Genomic DNA, 25438 nt, shown 5'->3' with positions numbered 1-25438 from the left:
GTACGTCCGGTCAACCTCCGCTCCGGATGTGCTTCACTTGAATCTGACCACGATTGAAAAGCTCAAAACCTTGATAACTAATCTCATTATCTCGAAAGATACTGTTACCATAATCAATAAGAAGCAGCATACAGTTACTAATCCAACGGTGTCAATAATAAAATGTCTAGAAGACGGCACAGTGACGGAGATGATGGTAAGTGGTCGTTAGCTAGCTAATTCGAGGCCAAAGTACGTTAGTTGGCTTAACGTTCGCTGAAGCCAACGTGAGGTGATGCTGCTCGCTCTGTAGTGAATGTGCAGCATGCTAAATTAGCTAGCTACCTTGCGTACTAGTTAAATCACCATAGTCAGTTCAATTAACTAACGTGAGAAGTTATTTGACTATCGGTTCATACATCAATGTGAAACACCAAACCAAGTATTTTGCTAGTCACATTGGCAGTTTTCCAACACCCCATGATTGGCTAGCCTGATGGGTTAACATAGCCCTTGCTTTTAGCCGGTTAACTAGAAATGGTCTAGCTAGTTAGCTACCTAACTACCAGTCGTCTACCATCGTATGCAGCCCTATCCTACCAGCGGCAAGTAGTAGTCTAGCGGTTAAGCCAATAACCTAGAGGTCTCTGGTTCGAATCCCCGTGCTGATTAGGTGAAACATGTGCCCTTGAGCAACACACTTAAACCTAATTGTTTCAGGGTCGCCGTCAATAATTGTTGATCCCTGGCGGAGGCTGTCTCGGGGAGAGTGGAATATGCAAAAATTATATTTTCAATTTGAAATGGGACAAATGTATGCACCCACTTAATTGTATATTTGTCCTAAAAATAATTTATATATTGTCTTGTTAACCACTGTGATAAAGTGATAATCAGCAGTTGAAACAATAAGAGGTTTCCCAGCCCCTGTTTCAATACAAAGATGAGGGATGGGGCTGGAGAAATTCATAGACCGAGCTATGGATGCAAGGACCATCCATGATATCAGCATTTATTTGTTTTTCATCTAGTTTGTATTTTGGGTTTTGATGGGGTATGCAGTTGAACTAAGCTCATGAGGTGTTTATAAGTTATATTAGTCAAGAATTAATGGGTACATATCATTCATTTATAAGTCCAAAAGTGGATGTAGTAACTGCAGATGGCCCCTTTTAACTAAATGTTGTTTTTGGGGCACATTTCAGATCTTGGTGCTTGCAACTAGTGATGTCAAATAGTTGTCTCACTAGCAGGCTTGTAGCCTCTGCCATTTACCCCATAATGGATCTGCAAAATAATGATTTGTGAAATTAACAAGTAGCCAGCTACACTACTGTAAGATAATGTTTTTAAAGAGAGAAGAATTTCATGTGTCAGTGAGTTAGCACAAAAGGTTCAATTGAAGGAAGGGTCCATCTCAGACTATCTGTTCCATCTCACCGTCATCCATCATGTATGTGTCCATCTCATTCTAGGTGTCCAGTCTCACAAAAGAAGGAGAACATCTGAGCCCGTTGAGATTGAGGATCGCCTGGAATCACTGATATGTCGGGTGGGAGAAAAGGTAATAGGGCTTTGCAGTAAGTGTGGGTATGTTTTCTGTCTCACTGTTGTCTGATTTGACCCCTGAAATCACCAGATATGCTGTTTTCCAACTTCTTAATTCATTTGCAGAGTACCTCTTCCCTGGAAAGCAACTTGGAAGGTCTCGCAGGTGTATTGGAAGCAGACCTCCCCAATTACAAAAACAAAATCCTGCGCATCTTGTGTGCTGTGTAAGCTATTCCAAGTTATTCTAATACATTTGAAATACTTTTAGTGCAGTCATAGGTACAGTACAGAAAGTTTCCGCATTCTAATTGTGTGTCTTGTTTTGACAGGGCTCGACTTCTACCCGAGAAGCTGACCGTCTACACAACACTAGTGGGCCTTCTCAATGCCAGGAACTACAACTTTGGCGGGGAGTTTGTGGAGGCCATGATCAGACAACTTAAAGAGACCTTGAAGGCCAACCTCTACACCGAAGCTCTTTACCTGGTAAGTGTTTGGTGCCATAAAATAATTGGTCCACAGATTCACCAGGCAAATTTAGCAAGTGACTCTCAAAAACAATTACAGGTGCATTTCAATAATGTTTGACACACTTTTCTCTCCAGGTGCGCTTCCTCTGTGACCTGGTAAACTGCCACGTGATCGCTGCCCCCTCCATGGTGGCCATGTTTGAGAACTTTGTTAGCGTCACTCAGGAGGAGGATGTTCCGCAGGTAACATGTTATTGATACATTTTAAAGCCATGAATTGTATGCAAGTTCACTCAGTGGCCAGTTTATTTGCTCAGTTGGTATCAAGGGACCTAACGTGTGCCAGGAAAACATTCCCCACACCATTACACCACCAGCCTGTACGGGGCCATGGACTCATGCTGTTTACGCCAAATCCTGACTGCCATCAGCATGACGCAACAGGTGTTAACTCGAAATGACACAGCGACAAGGTTCCAGTTTAACAAAGTTTACTATACCGTATGAACACACTACAAGCTAGCCATTACACCCAAGGCTAGGTCCATCCACAACAAGACTCCATGTGCAGGCGCACGCTTGACAGAGTGATAGCCCAGTAATGACAGAAATCGCACCAGGCAATGTCTTTCCACTCCTCAATTGTCCAGTGTTGGTGATTGTGTGCCCACAAGTTGTGCGTTCCGAGATGCCTTTCTGAGCACCTGTTAGCTTGCACGATACTTGCCATTTTTTTTCTTTTACCTTTATTTAACCAGGCAAGTCATTTAAGAACAAATTCTTGTTTTCAATGACAGCCTAGGAACAGTGGGTTAACTGCCTGTTCAGGGGCAGAACGACAGATTTGTACCTTGTCAGCTCAGGGGTTTGAACTTGCAACCTTCCGGCTCTAGTCCAACGCTCTAACCACTAGGCTACCCTGCCGCCCGACCTCATCAACAAGCTTTTTTTGCCCACAGAACTGCCACTGACTGGATATTTTTTGTTTGTCGCACCATTGGAGATACTAGAACCGGTGCACCTGGTACCGACGATCATACCACTCTCAGTCACTTACAGTGCCTCTGGAAAGTATTCAGACCCCCTGACTTTTTTCACATTTTGTTACATTACAGCTTTATTCTAAAATTGATTAAATTGTTTTTTCCCCCTCAATCTACACACAATACCCCATAATGACAAAGCAAAAACAGGTTTGTAGAAATTCTTGCTACTTAAAAAAAAAGAAAATATCACATTTACTTAAGTATTCAGAGCCTTTACTCAGTACTTTGTTGAAGCACCTTTGGCAGCGATTAAAGCCTTGAGTCTTCTTGGGTATAACGCTACAAGCTTGGCACACCTGTATTTCTGCAGATCCTCTCAAGCTCTGTCAGGTTGGACGGGGAGCGTTGCTGCACAGCTATTTTCAGGTCTCTCCAGAGATGTTAGATCAGGTTCAAGTCCGGGATCTGCCTGGGCCTTTCAAGGACTTTCAGAGACTTGTTGCGAAGCCACTCCTGCGTTATGTGCTTAGGGATGTTGTCCTGTTGGAAGGTGAACCTTTGCCCCAGTCTGAGTTCCTGAGTGTTCTGGAGCAGATTTTCATCAAGGATCTCTCTATACCTTGCTCTGTTCATCTTTCCCTCGATCCTGACTAGTCTCCCAGTCCCTGCCACTGAAAAACATCCCCACTGCATGATGCTGACACTGCCACTACCATGCTTCACGTAGGGATGGTGCTAGGTTTCCTTCAGACGTGATGCTTGGCATTCATCCTAAAGAGTTCAATCTTTTATTTAACTAGGCAAGTTAAGAACACATTCTTATTTACAATGACAGCCTACCAAATGGCCTCCTGCGGAGACGTGTTTTTATTCTTTTATCACGACAAGAGACAACACAATGCTACATAAAGAGAGACCTAAGGCAGCAACACATGACAACACAGCATGGTAGCAACACAACATGACAACAGCATGGCAGCAGGCACAGAAAACAGCACAAAGGGCAAGAAGGTAGAGACAGTAATACATCACACAAAGCAGCCACAGCTGTCAGTAAGAGTGTCCATGATTGAGTCTTTGAATGAAGAGTGAGATAAAACTGAGATGTGTGTAACCTTTTATTTAACTAGGCAATTCAGTTAAGAAATTCTTATTTACAATGATGGCCTACCTAACAGTTCAGAACAACAGATTTTTACCTTGTCAGCTAGGGGATTCGATCCAGCAACCTTTCGGTTACTGGCCCAACGCTCTAACCACTAGGCTACCTGCCGCCCCAATATAACTTATTGGTTTCATCAGACCAGAGAATCTTGTTTCTCATGGTCTGAGAGTCTTTAGGTGCCTTTTGGCAAACTCCAAGCGGGCTGTCGTGCTTTTTTACTGAGGAGTCGCTTCTGTCTGCCAAACTCTACAATAAAGTGTGCTGCAGAGATTGTTGTCTTTCTAAAAGGTTCTCCCATCTCTACAGAGGAACTCTAGAGCTCTGTCAGAGTGACCATTGGGTTCTTAGTCACCTACCTGACCAAGGCCCTTCTCCCCAATTATCAAAAATAAAAAATGAACCTGTTTTCCCTTTGTCATTATAGGGTGTTGTGTGCAGGTTGATGAGGAAAACATCAATTTTAGAATAAGGCTGTAAACATAACAAAATGTGGAAAAAGTCAAGGGGTCTAGGACACTCGTTATGCCCATTCTAAAGTTCAATCAAACAGTAACTGGATGTCTGTCTGTGTCTGCTTTATACAGCAAGCCACGGCCACATAGATCACTGTCTGTAGGAGCGAACCACTGCATGAACGTGGTGGTGAACCTAATAAACTGGCCACTGTGTATATACAGTTTTGTTTGACTATTGCATTTTTGACTGTTTTCTCTCTTCCCAGGTGCGTTCGGACTGGTTTGTCTATGCTGTACTCTCCAGTCTCCCCTGGGTTGGGAAGGAGCTTGATGAGAAGAAGGACGTGGAGATGGACCGGCTCCTCAACCAGATTGACGGTTATCTCAAGTACTCTTTCTTTCTGTCTTCCACTATAGTTTGGTATTTACATGTCTTTACATTTGAGTCATTTAGCAGATGCTCTTATCCAGAGAGACTTACAGTAGTGTCTTTCTGGCTCTTTTGTTGAGGAACTGTTTAATGACGTAATGCAATTTAAATTCATGAGTATTTTTTAGGAAGACCCCTTTGTCAACTGCACTAAATAGTGATGAGACGATCGTGGTGACACCGATCTACTGTTTTTCAGGAGGCGACTGAAGACTCATGTCCCCATGCTTCAGATTTGGACGGCAGAGAAGCCACACCCACAAGAGGAGGTAAGTTGTTTTTATTTATTGTGTTTTTATTTGTCTGGCCAAGTATTGATTCAGTGTTTGTTTTTTAAGACCCTATTCTGGATTTTCTATTTTTACCTTTGAACACTGCATTGTTGAGGATGAGCTTGTAAGTAAGCATTTTGCTGTACCTCTTACACCTGTTCTAACCTGTGCAAGCAGACAAATACACTTTGATTTGAAGTAGGAGATACCAGTGTTGATAAGTATTATATTCCACCACCTCTCTCTCCCTCAGTACCTGGACTGCCTGTACGCTCAGATCCAGAAGCTAAAGAAGGACCGCTGGCAGGAGCGACACATCCTGCGGCCGTACATTGCCTTTGACAGCGTGCTGTGCGAGGCCCTGCAGCACAACCTGCCACCTTTCACCCCACCAGCCCACATGCCCGACTGCCAGTACCCCATGCCCCGCGTTATCTTTCGCATGTTCGACTACACCGATGCCCCCGAGGTACCGTGTACCATTCCCTTTCTCAGACCAGTCAAGAGTACAGAGAAAGAGGAACGTTTGGGAATGGGGTTGCCTTTTGGAATGCTCTGTACTAGCTTTTCTTCCTCTCCCTGACCACAGGGCCCTGTCATGCCAGGCAGCCACTCTGTGGAGAGGTTTGTTATTGAGGATAACCTTCACAACATCATCAAGTCCCACTGGAAAGAGAGGAAGAGCTGGTGAGCTGCTGTACAGTCTAATGGACTTCTTAATGTGTCCTCTTGTTGTTCGAGTTAGTCATTTGTGATTGAGCAAATGTGAGAGAACATTTTTATATATATATATATTTTTTTTTTTTTTTTTGTATATGTATATCAGTGCTGCGCAGTTGCTGAGCTATCCAGGGAAAAACAAGATCCCACTCAACTATCACATTGTGGAGGTAAGTCCATTACTGCTTCATACCAAAGAGTTTTATCAACTGGAGAACAGGAACTTAGTTCACTTCCATTCCTCTGTCTTCTGCCAGGTGATCTTTGGAGAGCTCTTCCAGCTGCCCTGTCCCCCCCACATCGACGTCATGTACACCACGCTGCTCATTGAGCTCTGCAAGCTGCAGCCAGGCTCCCTGCCACAAGTTGTATCCTTCACCCCGCTACTGGGACACAATATTTGACTACTTCAGGAATGCATTTTTCTTCTCTGCCTAAAAATGTAATGCGGGGAACTAAGGTACACAAAATACCACGGGGGAAATTCAGAAATACAGTTTTCAGAGATCCTACTTTTTTAAACCAATGATTCAACCATTTTTTTTGTTGGGCTTGGATACTTGTTTTACATCACATAAATAGTGATAGTTAACCCCTTAACAGCCTCCTCCCAGTTGGCCCAAGCCACAGAGATGATGTACGTGAGGTTGGACACCATGAACACTATTTGCATAGACCGACTACTCAACTGGTTCTCCCACCATTTGAGCAACTTTCAGTTCCGATGGAGCTGGGACGACTGGTAAGATCAGCTGTCTTCCTCAACTGAATTATTTGATGTAGTTGGAATCACTCCTTATTATGGTTACGGCAATCTGTTCACGTTCATCTCCAAAGGGTGGACTGTTTGGCCCTGGATGCAGTCAAGCCCAAGCCCAAGTTTGTCAAGGAGGTTCTGGAGAAATGCATGAGGTATTTCCATTCAGATCCACTACTGCTGTGCTGCACCCAGCTTGTTTTAGAGCATACATAGGGATGGATATGTATAGAGATGGCTCTCCTTAGTCTGTCTCTAGAAAGTGACCAATGAGCTTCTGCTCTTCACCCCCAGGCTCTCCTATCATCAGCGGATAGTGGACATCGTCCCTCCCACTTTCTCAGGACTCATCCCAGCCGACCCCATCTTCTTTTACAAATACCAAGATGAGGCCAACAGTAAGTACACCGCCTCTCCAAAGGTTTAATTTCTGTAAGATGCTGTCTGTTGGTTCAGCATAGCCAGGGGACTAAGATGACTCTAATGTGCTTGTCTTTGTGAGCCTGGTTTATTGAAAAGTATTGGTCTGCCATTTGGTTTTCTGTTGTATTGTAGATGTTACCTTTTGAGTGTCAACTTCAAAGAAGCCCCAGGGGTACCACTGCACATTCGTGTTGTTATCCCAGTGAACTAAATACGGTGTGCACCGTCTTCCTTTTCTGTTGGACTCTTTTACGTAAGCACCATCAGAAATACAACATGACTACACCTCTGCCTTTGTCCAGGTGCGCTGCCAGGCTATGCGGTGGCCATAGCGGTGGGCAACGCCATCAAGAACCGGGCCTCCAACGAGGAGATACTCACCGTGCTCAAAGATGTGCCGAACCCCAACCAGGAAGATGACGACGGTCAGTTAGCCCCCAAACACACTCATCTTCCGTGTTCCTATTGGGATATGTTCTACTCATTCTCACTCACTCCTCCTTTGGCTGTTTCCAGATGAGGGCGAGGGCTTCAACCCACTGAAGATAGAGGTGTTCCTGCAGACCCTCCTCCATCTGGCTGCCAAGTCCTTCAGTCACTCCTTCAGTGCCCTGGCCAAGTGAGTGTGCCTGTTATTCCAACCCACACCTTCCATTCCTGTGCCACCCTCTGCTGCGTGCCACAGAAAAGGGTGGCATTGTTCAGTCTTGAGTGTAGCATTGCTATGCTACTAGGCATAGCAATGCTACAATTTGATTTGATTTGATTTAGGCAGTTGAACGAACACACGTGCTTTGTCTGTGTGTACAATACCTAAAGTGTCCTATTTCTGTCTCTCAGGTTCCATGAGATCCTGAAAGCCCTGACGGACTGTGACGAGGGCAAGCTGCATATCCTACGGGTGGTCTACGAGGTCTGGAAGAACCACCCACAGGTTAGAACCGGCCCATTCACCTACACTAGAACACTAATTTCCCTAGAGTCAGAAGAAATGTGTTTATTTTTTACAACCAAATCTCTCTTCTTTTTTTAAATGGCATGTTATTGAAGAGTCCAGACACCTTATTTGTAATTTCACGTTTTAGAGAAACTTACCCCAAACAGCAAATCGCTTCCTCATCCTCGTTGTGTAGTGTGTGGGCCATGAAAAACCCTGAACAAAGTCTCCAAAAACACCTAAAATACATAATTTTAGAAATGGCAAAGCTCTCAGTATAGTGATGCGGGGCTTTAGATGTTGTACACACTAAATTATGTCCGAACTTTATCCGCAATGCTATATTCCATTTTGTTGCGGCTCGAGTAACACCTCTCTGTCCATTTTACAGGTAACTGCCAAAATAAAGGAAACACTTGAGTAAATTAGGGATACAAAGCATATTGAAAGCATGGGGTGCTTCCATACAGGAAGTTCCAAACACTTGTAGAAGGAATATTGAAGCTGTTCTGGTGGCTTGTGGAGGCCCAACACCCTATTTTTTTTGTTCACCTTTATTTAACCAGGTAGGCCAGTTGAGAACAAGTTCTCATTTACAACTGCGACCTGACCAAGATAAAGCAAAGCAGTGCGACAAAAACAACAACAGAGTTACACATGGGATAAACAAACAGTCAATAACACAATAGAAAAATCTGTATACGGTGTGTGAAAATGAAGTAAGGAGGTAAGGCAATAAATAGGCCAATAGTGGCGAAGTAATTACAATTGAGCAATTTACACTGGAGTGATATGTGTGCAGATGAGGATGTGCAAGTAGAAATACAGGTGTGAAAAAGCATTAATTTAGTTTTACTAGCATTTAAGAGCAGTTGGAGGCCATGGAAGGAGTGTTGTATGGCATTGAAGCTCGTTTGGAGGTTTGTTAACAGTGTCCAAAGAAGGGCCAGATGTATACAGAATGGTGTCGTCTGCGTAGGTGAATCACCCGCAGCAAGAGCGACATCATTGATATATACAGAGAAAGGAGTCGACCCGAGAATTGAACCCTGTGGCACCCCCATAGAGACTGCCAGAGGTCCAGACAACAGGCCCTCCGATTAAGACACCATGTTGGTGTTTCCTTTATTTTGGCAGTTACCTGTTGCAGCAGGCTCCACTGAAAATGGAACCACTCAAGACGGCTCGAGGAGCATAAAATGGAATATAACATTTAGGATTTAGTTCGGAACGACACAATTTCATGTATACAACATCTAAAGACCTGCATCACCATACTGAGAGCTTTGCCGTTTCTAAAAGGATGTTTTTGTTGCGGTTTAAGTGTTTTCAGGGCCCCCATACTAAACAACGAGGACGAGGAAGTGATTTGCTGTTTGGGGCAGTGGTGTAAATTACTTAATTAAAAATACTACTTAAGTAGTATTTTTAATTATCTGTACTTTACTATTTATATTACTTAATTAAAAGTACTACATAAGTAGTGTTTTTTTGTGTATCTGTACACTACTATTTATATTTGACAACTTTTACTTCAATAAATTCCTAAAGAAAATCAGCTACTTTTTGCTCCATACATATTCCTTGACACCCAAAAGTAGTCGCTACATTTTGAATGCTTAGCAGGACAGAAAATGGTCCAATTCATATACTTATCAAGAGAACATCCATGGTCATTACTACTACCTCTGATCTGGCAAATGCTTTGTTTTTAAATGACGTTGGAGTGTGACCCTGGCTATCCGTAAATAAATGTAAAAAAAACAACAAATTATGCCGTCTAGTTTGCTTAAAAACCTCTTAAGGATCTGACCCTTTTTTTTCAAATTTCACCTAAAATGTCATCCCCAAATCTAACTGCCTGTAGCTCAGGACCTGAAGCAAGGATATGCATGTTCTTGATACCATTTGAAAGGAAACACTTTGAAGTTTGTGGAAATGTGAAATTAATGTAGGAGAATATAACACATTAGATCTGGTAAAAGATAATACAAAGAAATAAACATGCGTTTTTTTGTACCATCTTTGAAATTCAAGAGAAATGCCCAGGCACAATGTGGATTTTGGTCACTAGATGGCAGCAGTGTATGTGCAAAGTTTTAGACTGATCCAATTAACCATTGCATATCTGTTCAAAATGTTGTATCTAGACTGCCCAAATGTGCCTAATTGGTTTATTAATACATTTTCAAGTTCATAATTGTGCACTCTCTTCAAACAGTAGCATGGTATTCTTTCACTGCAATAGCTACTGTAAATTGGACAGGGGTTAGATTAACAGGAATTTAAGCTTTCTACCCATATCTGATGTGTTTATGTCCTGGGATTTTTTGTTTGTTACTTACAACCTCATGCTAATCACATTAGCCTACGTTAGCTCAACTGTCCCACGGGGGGGACACCGATCCCATGGAGGTTTTAATATAAGGAATGTTAAATTATTCTTTTTGATACTTAAGTATATTTTAGCAACTACATTTACTTTTGATACTTAAGTATATTTAAAACCAAATACTTTTACTCAAGTAGTATTTTATTGGGTGACTTTTACTTGAGTCATTTTCTATTCAGATATCTTAACTTCTTCTATCACTGGTTTGGGGTTCTCCTGTAATATAATGTTGTGAATTGTGCCGTGACCATTGTATGGAGAAAGGTGAGTCTTTGGTGTAACTCAGTGTGGTTGACATGTCTGTCTGTGCAGATGGTCTCTGTGCTGGTGGACAAGTTGATCCGTACACAGATTGTGGATTGTGCAGCCGTAGCCAACTGGCTCTTCTCCCCTAGCATGGCTCATGAGTTTACCAGGTGGGCCTTAAACCCTCTGCGTGTGCACTCGCACACGTTTGCTGTGTCTTCCCTTGCTGTAAATTAAATAATGTGAATATCGATCAAGTAGTTTTCTCAGTTATCCTAATACAGTATAACTATTTTGAAGTGAATTAACTCATGGATAATCCATGCGTGGCCTTGTGGCGGGCAGGTTTTACGTGTGGGAGATTCTGCACTCCACCATCCGTAAGATGAACAAACACGTCCAGAAGATTCAGAAAGAGCTGGAAGAGGCCAAGGATAAGCTGGAGAGGCAACAGCATAAAAAGGTAGGCAGCAGGAGGGTGTCCTAGCAACCACTGCTGTAAGCGGAGCCTCTTATAGACTTTTTAAAGCCAAGAATTAACCAACAATATTACTCTGAATATTGTACTGATTGTGCCAGTATTTTTTTGCCCCAAGGTTTGCACAAAGCAGAATGTTCCCTCCTTGATTATGTAGTGACCTTTTTAATGGTGCCCTAGTTTTGCTGTCTAAACCTGCGTCACACGGGATCTTATCAAACCAACTAATTGAATTTGGCCTTGAATGGACACACTGTCCCTTTCAAACATTTTTATCAGTATGGTCTGTTTCCTGATAAGTCATCAGTACATGTCAGCATTATTACAAAAAACAATCAAATAGGACTCTCGTGTCTCTCTCTCCATCTCTCAGCAGAAGGACAGTGGAGACGAGGAAGACATGGAGAAGAACAGTGAGGATGAGGACGGTCAGCTGGAGGAGCAGATAGAGCGTCTGCAGGAAAAGGTGGAGTCGGCCCAGAGTGAGCAGAAGAACCTTTTCCTGGTCATCTTCCAGGTACTGGTCTGGATGGACAATAAAGCTTTGTGGATTTGAATAGACTGTCAGCAACATGGTTGCCTGTATTGTTTTCAACTGTTCAGCCCTTTCAGTGATGATATTCTGTATGATTACAGACCAATTTCAACCTTGTTTTTTTCCCTCTCGCTTCTATTTCCTCTCCTCTGTCCCCGTAGCGCTTCATCATGATGCTGACGGAGCACCTGGTGCGCTGCGAGACGGGCAGTGTGGACTTCAGCACGCCCTGGTACAAGAATTGCATTGAGAGGCTGCAGCAAATCTTCCTCATGGTAGCTACTACTCCTTCAGTCAATTATTTTCCATGTAATTCAAGTTCAATTAATGTTAATTTAGTTCTGTTTTTCCCTTCTGCAGCACCATGTGACAATCCAGCAGTACATGGGGACACTGGAGAACCTGCTATTCACCGCCGAGCTCGACCATCACATCCTAGCTGTGTACCAGCAGTTCTGTGCCCTGCAGCTCTGAGCCCGTACACACCAAACGCCATACTACACACATAGCCAGCTCTTGCATCAAGATTTCCTCGTTAGACCTTTTTTGTTATTTCGACTTTGTCTGGTGAGTGCCGTTCAAGGTATTAACTGTAAAATTACCATATTTTTAAGTTCTTTCAGGTCCTTTCGTTTTCTTTTCTATTTTCCCCCTCCATTTTGTTTAGTAGTCCTATAGAGTAGAGTACCACAATACCCATAAAACCTGTCTACGTTGATGCTAGTTAGCATTTATATAAATAGAGCCATATCTATTGACAAGTCACCTTGTCCGAGAGATGTACATGGTTATCAAAACGCCACGCCAGGGTCAGCCTACACGAAACACAGCCTTTATTAAGCGTTTCTAAAATTCCCTATGGGAAAAATGAATGGTGGATAAACGTTTGGAACCATTTCCCTGTTTGACCGCTAGGTTTTGTGGGTATTATGACACCTCCACTGTGGGGCTCTATTAAAGTGGATCTTTTAAAAACCTGAGGTTGCAAAGGGGCAAAAAGCAGCAGGCGAGCGTGCTCTTTTTTAATGTATTTTATGTGAATGGAAATTGGGAAACAGTTAAAACTGTAGTCTTCTGTTGACCACTGTGTAACGTTTACATTTCCTGCCCTTATCCCTTTCCTCTTAGCCACCTCTTCAAGGAAAGAAAACAAATGACTGACATGGAATTCAATAAAGTGGTTGATTTAATAACTTTTATTTTTTTTGTATATTTACAGGAGTAGTTTAAAATGGCAGTTAAAACACAATGTATAAAAGATGGAAAAGTGGAACAGACATGTGGCAATTTAGGTATCTGTTTTTTTTTTTTTATGAACTAGTCTGTACCTTTTTGTTTACACCCCAAAAGCACCTACATCAGTTTAATTCCATTGAAATTCTAGTCAATTCAGGTTTTGGATTTCTTTTGCATGTGAAATATGTCCACTTTTACAGAGCAGAAATTACTTCTGCTCTGCCTCAGGGCAAAGGTGCTATTCGGTGCAAACCTGTATTAAAAAGGAAAGCCCAGTTTACCACCACCATAAAATCTAATCATTCACTTCAGATGATTACTGTTACATTCTAAATGCCTTCCTTACAATAGTAATCAGACATGTATATGGTATTTCTACTAGAAACCCAGACATAGGAGCAAGAGCACTAGGTGTTATGCGTCCCATTTGTCCTCTGTCCCAGCTGACGCCAGAACTTCTTCAGACATGTAAGCTGGAGCATTGATACATTGTGAGAGGCAACCCGCCTGTCTAGATACTATATATGTACTATAAAGTTAAATTATCTATATATAAAGGAATGTATTAGTAAGTCAATACACTTGGCCTCCTTCTGAAACGATGCCAGTGAGGTGGTCATCTCAACAGCAGTTCAGTTAACCACTGGCCTGTTCCTCCTTTTGGTCAGAGTCTTGTGTGTTGTCAGTTTGGCTTGTTGTTGGAGTCTGGCGAGTCGTCAGAGTTTGGCTTGTTACGGTTTGGCATGCTGTCAGAGTTGGCTTTTTTCCAATAGCCTGTGCCTCAGCGTCCAGTCTCCTGTACTCCGTGTGGAAGAAGATAACAAAGCAGCAGGTAAAGGCACTGCACAGACCTGCCATCACCAGCATGGGCACTGTGGAGAGAAACACAGAGTCAATGACGCGCTAAGCCCATTGCCACCAGCAACTAATCACAGTGTGTGTGTTCTCGAGAGAATCACACCGCTAGAGCCACAGGAAAGCCCCATATCAATGACATCAAGGCCTGGGAGGATTTCATTATGCCATAAATAGAATTGAGAGCAGCAACATAACATCCATAGTCACTGTGTTTTGGCCTTAATGTCTAAAAAGTGGATCTGCTTCCTTTACCAGAGGCATCATGCACGTCATTTATTTTTGGGGGGGGAAGTAATAGCAAAATTCTATGTCACAAACTAGCTTGTGGGGGCACCTGTCCCCTCAATTTCAATGGGCATGATGCATCTGCTACGAATATTTTTAGCTGTGGCAAAGCATGTGTGGTTTAGAACACAGTTTCAATTTCAGCCACAATTTTGGTCCACCATCTGTGTTATTTGCATACAAATGCAAAGTCTAAACTGCTGACAAAACAACTAATAGCTGTAATTGCCTGCAGAATTTTAATGGTGGACAACCAATTGTACCTCAATTAGCATACAATTAATATATCCCACTGATACACATGGCAGTTCTTAACTTACCCCTCCAACTCAAGGACGCATCTCCTGCAGAACAGGTAGAGAAGGGCGAGTCGGCCATTGGTTTGGTCAACCCCTGAAGAAGCAGTATATAGATAACTGACTGGATCTGTCTGGGGGGAAAAAACAAGCACATGCTTTTTAACATAAGCCTGTATTTACAGTCTTGATCTTCAGTGTGTGTTGTCCTTGTATGAACCAGTATCAGACAGTACCCTGATATGAAGATGAGGCCAGCTGAGGTGGCCTCTCCAACCGGGTAGGAGCACTCCACAGACAACTCCATGGCAACCGGGTAAATGGAGAAGCCGAAAAAGCCGAAGAGCGAACAAACAACGGCCACGGCTATTCTCTGATTCCGCATCTGAGATACCTGGTAGGGGAAAATGCACAGGGATGAGGTGTTGTCTACACCACGCATACACACAGAACTGCAAATATCCTATTTTCTTTGACCTTAGAAGAAAACTGTTTCATCATCACAGCACTTCATGAAGTACAAGACTGAAAACCCTGACCTTTGACCTGTACTCACCACTGAAAAGGCTATGCAGGCCAGCGCTGAAAAGCTCATGTTAACCTTGGTGGCCTCTATAAACTTCTTGGTTTTGTCGACGTACAGTCCAAGGAAACCAGCCCCGACAATACCGAAAACAATGAAGAGACCCCCGCACAGTCCTGCAAAGTCCTAACACAACACACATTGAGGTTATGTTTCACATTGTTTCATTCATTATTTTGGTGAGATGGTGAAAATATTGTTCAGAAAACAAATCATCAAATCTTGTTGTTCATTTGGGATCATAAATGGGTGCTTACATTAGGGTACCCTCGGACACACATGATCTGCTCCAGCAGTGTAGAGAAGCAGGTGAATACAGCGATCCCCGAGCCGAAGCACAGCAGGAGAATCATGTAAGCCTTGTTCCTCAGTAACTACAAAGGAACAGGAGGCAAACGGGGGGTGTCAGATGCTCCTTTCATACGATTGCAGTAATGGATCATTCAATGCAAGATATAGGCCACTACCTCTCTTAGATGAAGTATGATTAAAACTGAATCTATGTACAGTCGTGGCCAAAAGTTTTGAATGACACAAATATTAATTTTCACAAAGTTTGCTGCTTTAGTGTCTTTAGATATTTTTGTCAGATGATACTATGGAATACTGAAGTATAATTACAAGCATTTCATAAGTGTCAAAAGCATTTATTGACAATTACATGAAGTTGATGCATAGAGTCAATATTTTCAGTGTTGACCCTTATTTTTCAAGACCTCTGCAATCTGCCCTGGCATGCTGTCAATTAACTTCTGGGCCACATCCTGACTGATGGCAGCCCATTCTTGCATAATCAATGCCTGGAGTTTGTCAGAATTTGTGGGGTTTTGTTTGTCCACCCGCCTCTTGAGGATTGACCACAAGTTCTCAATGGGATTAAGGTCTGGGGAGTTTCCTGGCCATGGACCCAAAATATCAATGTTTTGTTCCCCGAGCCACTTAGTTATCACTATCACTTTTGTCTTATGGCAAGGTCATCATGCTGGAAAAGGCATTGTTTGTCACCAAACTGTTCATGGATGGTTGGGAGAAGTTGTTCTCGGAGGATGTGTTGGTACCATTCTTTATTCATGGCTGTGTTCTTAGGCAAAATTGTGAGTGAGCCCACTCCCTTGACTGAGAAGCAACCCCACACATGTATGGAGGATGCTTTACTGTTGTCATGACACAGGACTGATGGTAGCGCACACCTTGTCTTCCCCGGACAAGCTTTTTTCCGGATGCCCCAAACAATCGGAAAGGGGATTCATCAGAGAAAATGACTTTACCCCAGTCCTCAGCAGTCCAATCCCTGTACCTTTTGCAGAATATCAGTCCGTCCCTTATGTTTTTCCTGGAGAGAAGTGGCTTCTTTGCTGCCCTTCTTGACACCAGGCCATCCTCCAAAAGTCTTTGCCTCACTGTGCGTGCAGATGCACTCACACCTGCCCTCTGCCATTCCTGAGCAAGCTCTGTACTGGTGGTGCCCCGATCCCGCAGCTGAATCAACTTTAGGAGATGGTCCTGGCTCTTGCTGGACTTTCTTCACAACAATTGAACCGCTCTCCTTGAAGTTCTTGATGATCCGATAAATGGTTGATTTAGGTGCAATCTTACTGGCAGCAATATCCTTGCCGGTGAAGCCCTTTTTGTGCAAAGCAATGATGACAGCACGTGTTTCCTTGCAGGTAACCATGGCTGACAGAGCAAGAATTATGATCCCAAGCACCACCCTCCTTTTTGAAGCTTCCAGTCTGTTATCCGAACTCAATCAGCATGACAGAGTGATCTCCAGCCTTGTCCTCGTCAACACATACACCTGTGTTAACGAGAGAATCACTGACATGATGTCAGCTGGTCCTTTTGTGGCAGGGCTGAAATGCAGTGGAAATGTTTTTGGGGGATTCAGTTCATTTGCATGGCAAAGACGGACTTTGCAATTCATTTCAATTAATCTGATCACTCTTCATAACATTCTGGAGTATATGCAAATTGCCATCATACAAACTGAGGCAGCAGACTTTGAACATTTATATGTGTCATTCTCAAAACTTTTGGCCATGACTGTATAATGAGGAGTGAATGTTGAAATGTTGAGGGGTAACCAAAGATATGATCAAGTAGTACACTATTGTCATTTTGTGTGCATATGATTACTACTCACCAGCATGATTCCCTCCAGGAAGGGCTCAGAGGTGGAGCTTTCTGCACTGGCTGAGGGGGGCGTTGGGGGGGAACTATCACGGATCCCAACTGTTGCTAGGAAACAGATGATGGCTGCTGGTACAGCATATATGAACAGCTGGGAATATCAATGGATTGGGAAAAGGTTTGTAATAGATTAATAAATGTATAGGCAATTTAAAGTCGAAGACAATTTATCTTCATAAGGTGCTAGCTAAACTTTGTCCTTTTTCTTAACTTACCAATGAAGAGATGTTGTTGGTGGTCCCCACAATCATAGGGGAAAATATGCTAGCAACAAGAATCCCAAGGGGATTTGCTGAAAGGAGAACATTTTAAAAAGCCACAGAAGAATATATTAAAATAGGCTGGCATGGTATTGTCCTGTATTTGAAGCCAACACTACCAGACATCTGATATTCTCTTCCTACTTCCAGGAATCTTGGTTCCTGTAACTGAAATCTAAAAACTCAAGAGGAGCAACTGACGATACTAAACCAGTGGAGGTTGGTGGGATAAGTTATAGGAGGACCGGCCCATTGTAATGGCTGGAGTGGAATTGAAGGTACAGAGTCATACATGTGGTTTCCATGTCTGATGTGTTTGATACCATTCCATTTCAGTTTTTAAACTGAGCCCGTCCTCCTATAGCTCCTCCCACCAGCCTCCACTGTACTAAACATACATGGAAAGTGGTAACTCAACCAATAATGTTGACTTGACACAGGTGGTTTTAACAGAGTAACTTGTACAGGACAGCAACCATAGCTCACTCACACATGGAGGCTATCATATTGGCAGTGGCCCGCTGGTGCTCTGGGAACCAGAGTGCTGCCAGCTTGGTGGGTGTGAAAATGACCAGGGGCTGAGCCAGGGCACACAGGGTCTGGCCCCCCATCACCACAGGGAATTTGGCCGCACTGACAAGGCTCCCCAGGACGCTCACGAAACGCAGCACAGCTCCCAACATGTTAAGCCACGAACCCAGCACCAACTACAGGGGAAACAGGCATGGGAGTGAACAGAATGCATGATTTAAGTTCGCGTTGACTTTGTATATGTTTTTCCTCAATTGGAAGAAAGGACAAAACACAAATAAACTATACACTTGTGTGGATGTTCGTTTACGTTATCTTATGATACATTTATTTTACTGTTTGTTCTCCTATCATGTTTTATCTCCTCTGTGCAGGTGCAAACTTGTACAACCGCTTAAAATCTAAGTGCCATCTGCACATTGGCGGCTTCCTCGATCACTGACAGCACACACGCTTACTTTCTTACTATCTGAGATTTTTCAGACTCATTTACACTTCACTGAATTTCCCACGTACACCTCTTTCATGGAGATCTTGAATGCAACGATCTTTCATTTCAAGTACTGGATATAGACTTCTCACAGTAGACAGATTCTGTTTTCAGAAACAGACACGTGTGTGCACAGGCTTGTAAACAAAGATAAAGGCAGGTTAAACGGTCTGTTTTATTTATTTTACCTTAAATTATCCACAAAGTCCCATTGAGGTCAGGAGACCGCTTTTACAAGGGAGACTTGTATGGGGTCTACCTTGACCGATCTGTACATACTGTGATTCGGAGCCCTAAAGTGTCCAGCATCCATGTGGTCCCAAAGCTAAGAGGTATGGCCACCACCATATAAATGATGGACAGCCAGTTGATCTGGTCCAGGGTGACACCCATGAACTGGGCTGACTGGTCTGCCACTGGAGCAAAGGTCAGCCATAACTGAGGATTGAAGCACAGGCACAAACACATTTGATTATATACAATAAATGGGTTATTACATTATCTAATCTACATCTTTATTTAGTGCTACTTGTACAGACATATCTGCTCTTCATTTCCTCAAATGTACTATCTGCCTAAAGTTACAAGCAGAGAGCATGCTGTCGTGCTGCATCACAGCCTGGTACAGCAATCCACCGCCGCTGACCGCAAGGCTCTACAGAGGGTGGTACTGTCATGACAGTCCTGTGAGGATCCAAATAGGTCAGCTCAGCAATGGATAATTTCAACCAGACCCTCTTCTCACTCACAGAGGAGGGAGCTGAGGGGGGGGGGGGTTGACACCTCACGCCCCGTTGTAAACTAAAGGAGAGGAGATCCAGAGAACATCCCTCTCCAAATTCACACAGGAATGTTCCTTTTCAGTTTTCCCACTGAAACTCAACACGTTCTAAAGCGAAAACTGGAATAATTTCTAACATAGAATGTGGGGAATGGTCAGAGGTAGAACAGTAGAAGAGACGGGTCCAGACCCTTTTGGACAAATCAGAGCCACGAGCATGCCGCGGAAAGGCACAACCAAACCCTTTCCAAGAAGGCTTGGTTCCGACATAGATACGCGGCGAACGGAGACATTTACACATTATTTCTAACTCAAAACGCGCAGTGGTTTGTGTGCAAAGTATATGAATACTGCGAGAGTAGTTCTAAATGTACCCAAGTATTATGTCTCTGTCCCTCTCTCTCTCGCCCTCTCCATGTCTTTTGTAAAAAGCCGCCATATTGTGTCAGTCCGCTATTGACCTTTTCTATTGTGTTATGTGTGTATGTTCATCCTGTGTTATCATTTAGTTAATTAGTAAATACATAATTAAACCAATTTGTGTAGTACTGAATCATAAGTAAGACTGGGTTGTTGTTTTTTTGCAGATGCATGAGGTTACAACTGTTCAGAATGATGATATGGTACGAGGTTAGGATGAATACATTGACTGTTTTATGGATGTGAGAGGTAAAGACCTTAAGAGTTTAATTCGGGAGATAGTAACACTTTAAACATGATTAGTTTAAAATTGGGTAACAATTAAACATAGTTAGTTGATTAGATAAATAACAGTCATCAAATGAATTAAAGTAAAGTCACAACAGTACGCTCAATCGAACACACCATTGGGTGCACACTGGTGCGTTCGGCTGAGCGTACCACCCTCTGTAGAGCCTTGCAGTCAGCGGCGGTGGAGTTGTGGTGCAGCCCGACAGTATGCTCTCTGCATTGTAACTTTGGGCAGATAGTACATCACTGGGGCCAAGTTTCCTGCCATCCAGGACCTATATACTAGGCAGTGTCAGAGGAAGGCCGAGACAATTGTCAGACTCCAGTCACCCAAGTCATAGACTGTTCTCTCTGCTACCACATGGAAAGCAGTACCGGAGCACCAAGTCTAGGTCCAAAAAGCTCCTTTTACCCCCAAGCCATAAGACTGCTGAACAATTAATCAAATGGCCACACAGCCTATTTACACTGACACCCCCCCTTCATTGACATAGCTTTCAATACCTCACCTTGAGGTATGTCAAAAACGTTGACTCCTACCTTTTGGAGAGAAAAAGTATTACTTGTTTAACAAAATCTCTTTCTCTGAGAAATTCTATTAGTATAAAATAATATAATTTCCCCATTTTTGGAGCATACAATATAGCTCAGTATATTTAATTATTTATACAGTCATTTTTATCCATCTTTATCAAGGGTGTCAATGATTTCGGACCCCACTGTATGTGATCATGTGATTAAACGATACAACACTGAGCAGGAAGTAAACCACAACCTTGCCTTGTGGAACGCCAAGTCACGTGAAAACAGAAGTTATGACTCACAAGACATTAGCACATGACCCAGCTTTATGCTGATCTAATCACATCAGAGGCTACTATGAAGTGTTTACATAGGCCTATTTATATTGGCATTCACTGGTCAAAATGAACATAGAGAATTCCTATCCTGAGAAGTGAGACCAACCATCCCAGCCAAATGAACAGTGATAGGCCTATACAACCACAGCAGGTTAACCATACTGTTTCCTTCAAAGATTTACTCTTTTTTTTACTTTAAAGAGGACCAAATAAAACTCTCCTGAATTTCAACTTGAATAAACTGAGATTTTCTGGGGCAAACCAAAGCATCCCATTGTGTGATTGTGTTTTAGTACACAATACACAGTGCCTTGACAAGAGGCATAACCAATTGGATGGAAGTGAGTTGTTCGCAGAAACACTGCAACAACAAAGGGACTCCGTACAATTCTATCTTTAATTGACATTCAAGAAAATCTCATTTATGCAGCCGAGATGAAGGAGTAGGTCAGCTGGCATGGGCACACAATGCCACCACTGTCTGCCGCATACGTGAGCACAGCCTTCCACTGTAGGTTTCCACCGTTGTCGTTAAATATAACCTCCATGAATGGATGTAGAATTCGAAGTGTCCTCAATGCACATACTGTATATAGATGGTAGTACATACATGTATCGTGTAATTACAGTGTATTACTTACAACGGTTAAAGGATTATTTTAGATTTCTGTAATGATGTGTGGAAACAACTCTGTTGACATGACAGATAATAAGATGGAATATTGATTTGGGGGGTGTATGGTGTGTATGGTTTTAGGGGGTATTTGCCCTAAGGCACACTTGCCCTAAGGCACACATGCCCTATTAAATCAATAGCCCCAGGGCTAAATCAATAGCCCCATTAGCTACATTCTCTGACACATTAGGGTGCACCATATAATATGTCAGAAAGCTGTAGAAGTCTGAACCAAATGCATTTTGACTCAATGAGTGATATGCTGAAGTTCTCATGTTGCATGATGACTCCTGTAATTTCAGTGTAGGCTACTGTATTTCATTGTGGCTACTGTATTTCATCGTGGCTACTGTATTTCATTGTGGCTATTGTATTTCATTGTGGCTATTATATTTCATAGTGAAGGCGAACACACATTTTGGATGCGTGTGTCTGCAGCAGTATGTTTGGCACAAAAATGTGGCTACTCTTTCAGGGATAACTAGGCATCACCTATACAAAGTGGAGGTAAGGCATTACATAATATACCATATTATATCAGGATCACAAACGATAGAAAGTAACCTGTGGGTTACAATACATGGCACTAGCCAAGTTTTTCTCAGGACATGTTAGCTGTCAACAGCTGAGAAACCCAATATGCCAGGTGCTTTTCCATGTGCTATAGAGATTGTTACATTGTTGGAACATTGTAGCACGAGCCTTGTTTCCATCCAACCTTTTTATGCAAGTAAAGTACATGTCCGATAAAAATAATGTCCCGACAGGCCTGATGGAAGAAAACAAAATACCCTATACAAAATGGCATCTTTTCGTGTCAGTAAATTTAATTATGCAACAAATGGCGGTGGAAATGCATGTATGCACAAATATTGATATAATAACCATCATATTAATGTCAAATTGGAGTCACGCGATGTAATGTGTGGTCCTCCCACTACGACTTGGGAAAGCATGCAGTCTTATTAGGCTAAAGGTAAAATAAGTTATGATGAACTTCACAGCGTGGTGGTGAAAGTGCACAATGATGAGTTTGATGCTCCTTGTCATAGCAACGTTGGCCAGCAAAGCTAATGCGTAGAAACACATCTTTGGGTCTAATGCCTCGATCACAGCGACAGCGACAGCGTCATTGCATTTCGGTACACCAGACGTACATTCATTTGCCTTGTAGTTATTGGGCAAAATGTTATGCAGCATCATCTGGATATGTTTGCAACAAAAGTTCAACATTTACCTTCTGCTACCATTTCTCTCAAGCCGTCTACACATAGTTTGACACAATTTGATAAATCCAACGTATGCACCACACAGAACGCACTGCCACTGCAACGCAATGCTGCAAGGCAAATGCAGTGGAAATTAATGTTTTTCTGGTGAACCAAAATGCAATGACACTGTCGCTGAGATCGAGGCGTAACGGTTGTCTCGCTCCAGCAGTTGATATTGATTCTGAACCGGTACCCCATGTATATAGCCCCACTATTATTATTTACTGCTGCTCCTTAAGTATTTGTTTTTCTTATCTCTTACTTTTTTGTAGGTATTTTCTTAAAACTGCATTGTTGGTTAAGGGCTTGTAAGTAAGCGTTTCACTGTAAGGTATTCGAATACCTTCTGTATTTGCTGCATGTGACAAATACAATTATATTTGATTTGATGTGCAGGCCGTCAAATCAAAGGAACTCCTTCGATATACCGTTGTTTTTCACAAAACTTAAAACGTTTCAGTATGTCACTTTCACAAGGTTGGAGTAATAATATGTTCAGCTACACAATACATTGTCTACAACCTACGTTGTGCCTTTAGATTTTGAGAAAATTAACAACTAAAGAAGAATTGTTAACTTCTTTCATTAACTTTCCAACCCCCAAACCTCGGCCAGGTCTGTTTGGTCTTGTTTCGAAAGCGTTCCGGAAGTCTCTCAATGTTGCACCTCTTGGTTTAGAAACTCTGCGGAGCAAAGTATTTCAATCAAACGTATTTCAATTGAAAGTTTTAATGGCAAAATAATATGTATTTAAGTTGTTGTTTTTTTAATTGGGGAAAGTAACAAAGGTAGTTTATAAAATAAATACTTTAAGGAAGATGTTTTAATGTATTTTATTTTTATGTATAGCTACATAATATAATTTAAAAGTATGTATTCATGTGTCTCTAATAGAATAAATGTGGCAAAATAAATGTAGACATTATTAAACGCATTTCTATAGCTTCCAAAATACGTTTAATTAACGATTGGGAGGGAGTGCCAAGCTGGAGGCACCGAGGCTTCAAAACAGCGCTCCCTGACAGTCAACTAGTGTATATATAAAGCATTGGTCTCACGGACTGCTTTTTATCAGCAACAAGTCCGTTTGGTGGCAACAACAATGGTGGGGAAATTTGCATATTTCTTTATGCGGATTTGGGGACATTTGCATATTTTCTTTATGCGGATTTGAGAATATTCGAATGAAAACATGTTGCCAATTGGATGGAAACCTAGCTACAGAGGTGTTACATTCCTACAAAAAGTTTTTTTTTAATCACATAATTCATTACTTGACAGATAACAGCCAACTTCATATGGGAGACAGCAAATGACATGTAGGCTACTTACCATAGAGTTCGAGCAATTTAGCAAGCACAGCACGAACAAAATGAACCATCTCCTCTTGTATACTTTGAATACAATACGTTTTTCAAGTATTGGACTGGGTTTACTCGGAATGACAACATGCACCCGAAATTCATCCGAGAGATTATCTTCATTTTCCATGAGTAGTATCCAGCCAGGTGCAATAGACTTTTTATTTAAAAAATATATTAATCTCAAACGATCATATTGTTAAAGGGTCATGTGGATTAAACGCTTATGATAAACATACATTGTCTTGTCCTTCCGAGAAAGAAACCCAACCGGCCGGTCTGACAGTCAACAAATCCGCCCCATATTTCGGTGAGGACAATAAGGAGACTGTAGTCAGTCAGAATCCGCTCCCTTTTTCTCGCCCCACAAATGGAGTCCTAGTGCTAGACGAGTTCAATGCTCATTCGGTTTAGGAGCCTACAGGGATGTGCACGTTTTTGTTCTAGCTCAGCATTAACACACCTCATTTTATTATTCAAGTGTTCAATTATTATAAACTACACAATTTATGTTCATGCTGAATTTGAGGAGTTACCATCAGATAAAGGATATGAGATCACATATGGATTATTTATGTCAATGTCAGTGGAGGCTGCTGAGGCGAGGACGGTTCATTATAATGTCTGGAACGGAGCAAATGCAATGGCATCAAACACATAGAAACCATGTGTTTGATACCATTCCCCTCCAGCCATTACCACAAGCCCGTCCTGCCCAATTAAGGTGCCACCAACCTCCTGTGGTCAATGTGTAGGGCAGGCCACTCGAAGTGACTTGTCAGGGTTATGCAATTGATTACTTGAGACTTCTCATGTTGGTGCTCGCTCACTCAAGTGAAGGATGTGTGGAGGTCTACCTGTGAACTGTGCACCCAAAATTCAGTGATGCAACATGTTTCTCCAGTCAAAGATAATGAAAAAGCTCATCTTGTGCTATTGATTAGGTTTGACCTGGAGTTTGACCTACAGGTTTAGGATCTTAATTCAACCAGTATTTTCTGCAGCGACATGATTTGAGCGTTTAGTCCATAATGTTGCTTGAACTGTGGTTAGGCTATTAACTGGGCAAAATTAGTCGACATGAAAAGTGAAATTATGTTATTATAAGAGTGTGTTACTACGTCTTATTGAGTGAATTTATGTGCTCTATACATACAAAAGCATTTGGATACCTTTTCAAATGAGTGGATTCGGATATTTCAGCCACACCTGTTGTTGACAGGTGTATCAAATCGAGCACACCGCCATGCAAC

General features: G+C 42.2%; 2 protein-coding genes across 6 annotated transcripts; one reads left to right on the top strand and one right to left on the bottom strand.

Annotated features, from left to right (window-relative positions):
• Window positions 1–18: 18 nt before the first annotated feature.
• Window positions 19–12986, top strand: LOC112221003 (nuclear cap-binding protein subunit 1). 3 transcript variants are annotated; one of them, XR_002948964.2, is made up of 23 exons: window positions 27–196; window positions 1455–1543; window positions 1654–1754; window positions 1860–2016; window positions 2136–2243; window positions 4873–4994; window positions 5236–5305; window positions 5562–5777; window positions 5898–5995; window positions 6135–6198; window positions 6286–6396; window positions 6643–6770; window positions 6866–6940; window positions 7080–7183; window positions 7511–7633; window positions 7725–7827; window positions 8049–8142; window positions 10850–10953; window positions 11129–11246; window positions 11635–11778; window positions 11958–12071; window positions 12157–12363; window positions 12925–12986. XR_002948964.2 is itself a non-coding variant. In XM_024383039.2 (22 exons), the coding sequence occupies exons 1-22, from the start codon at window positions 163–165 to the stop codon at window positions 12268–12270; spliced, it is 2391 nt and encodes a 796-aa protein (XP_024238807.1). In that variant the 5' UTR covers window positions 19–162; the 3' UTR covers window positions 12271–12986. The 3 variants fall into 3 exon arrangements, 2 of the variants coding, with proteins under 2 accessions (XP_024238807.1, XP_024238808.1); XM_024383039.2 differs by having other exon boundaries at window positions 19–196; window positions 12157–12986; XM_024383040.2 differs by having other exon boundaries at window positions 11638–11778; window positions 12157–12986.
• A 61-nt stretch (window positions 12987–13047) lies between these two features.
• On the bottom strand, window positions 13048–24505 carry LOC112221004 (solute carrier family 49 member A3). Of its 3 annotated transcripts, XM_024383043.2 has the most exons (11): window positions 24157–24294; window positions 23431–23507; window positions 18805–18963; window positions 17995–18211; window positions 17460–17536; window positions 17198–17335; window positions 15312–15428; window positions 15028–15180; window positions 14708–14865; window positions 14496–14605; window positions 13048–13904 (listed from the first exon to the last, which is right to left on the bottom strand). In XM_024383043.2, exons 3-11 carry the CDS (start codon window positions 18916–18918, stop codon window positions 13669–13671), a joined length of 1320 nt encoding a protein of 439 aa, XP_024238811.1. In that variant the 5' UTR covers window positions 18919–18963; window positions 23431–23507; window positions 24157–24294; the 3' UTR covers window positions 13048–13668. The 3 variants fall into 3 exon arrangements, with proteins under 3 accessions (XP_024238811.1, XP_024238809.1, XP_024238810.1); XM_024383041.2 differs by lacking the exon at window positions 23431–23507 and having other exon boundaries at window positions 24157–24505; XM_024383042.2 differs by lacking the exons at window positions 18805–18963; window positions 23431–23507 and having other exon boundaries at window positions 24157–24505.
• Window positions 24506–25438: the final 933 nt, after the last annotated feature.

This window comes from Oncorhynchus tshawytscha, linkage group LG21 (assembly GCF_018296145.1).
Source record: "Oncorhynchus tshawytscha isolate Ot180627B linkage group LG21, Otsh_v2.0, whole genome shotgun sequence".
Lineage (NCBI taxonomy): Eukaryota > Metazoa > Chordata > Actinopteri > Salmoniformes > Salmonidae > Oncorhynchus > Oncorhynchus tshawytscha.
Note: the sequence above shows the minus strand (reverse complement) of the source record. Positions and strands in the feature narration are given on the sequence as shown.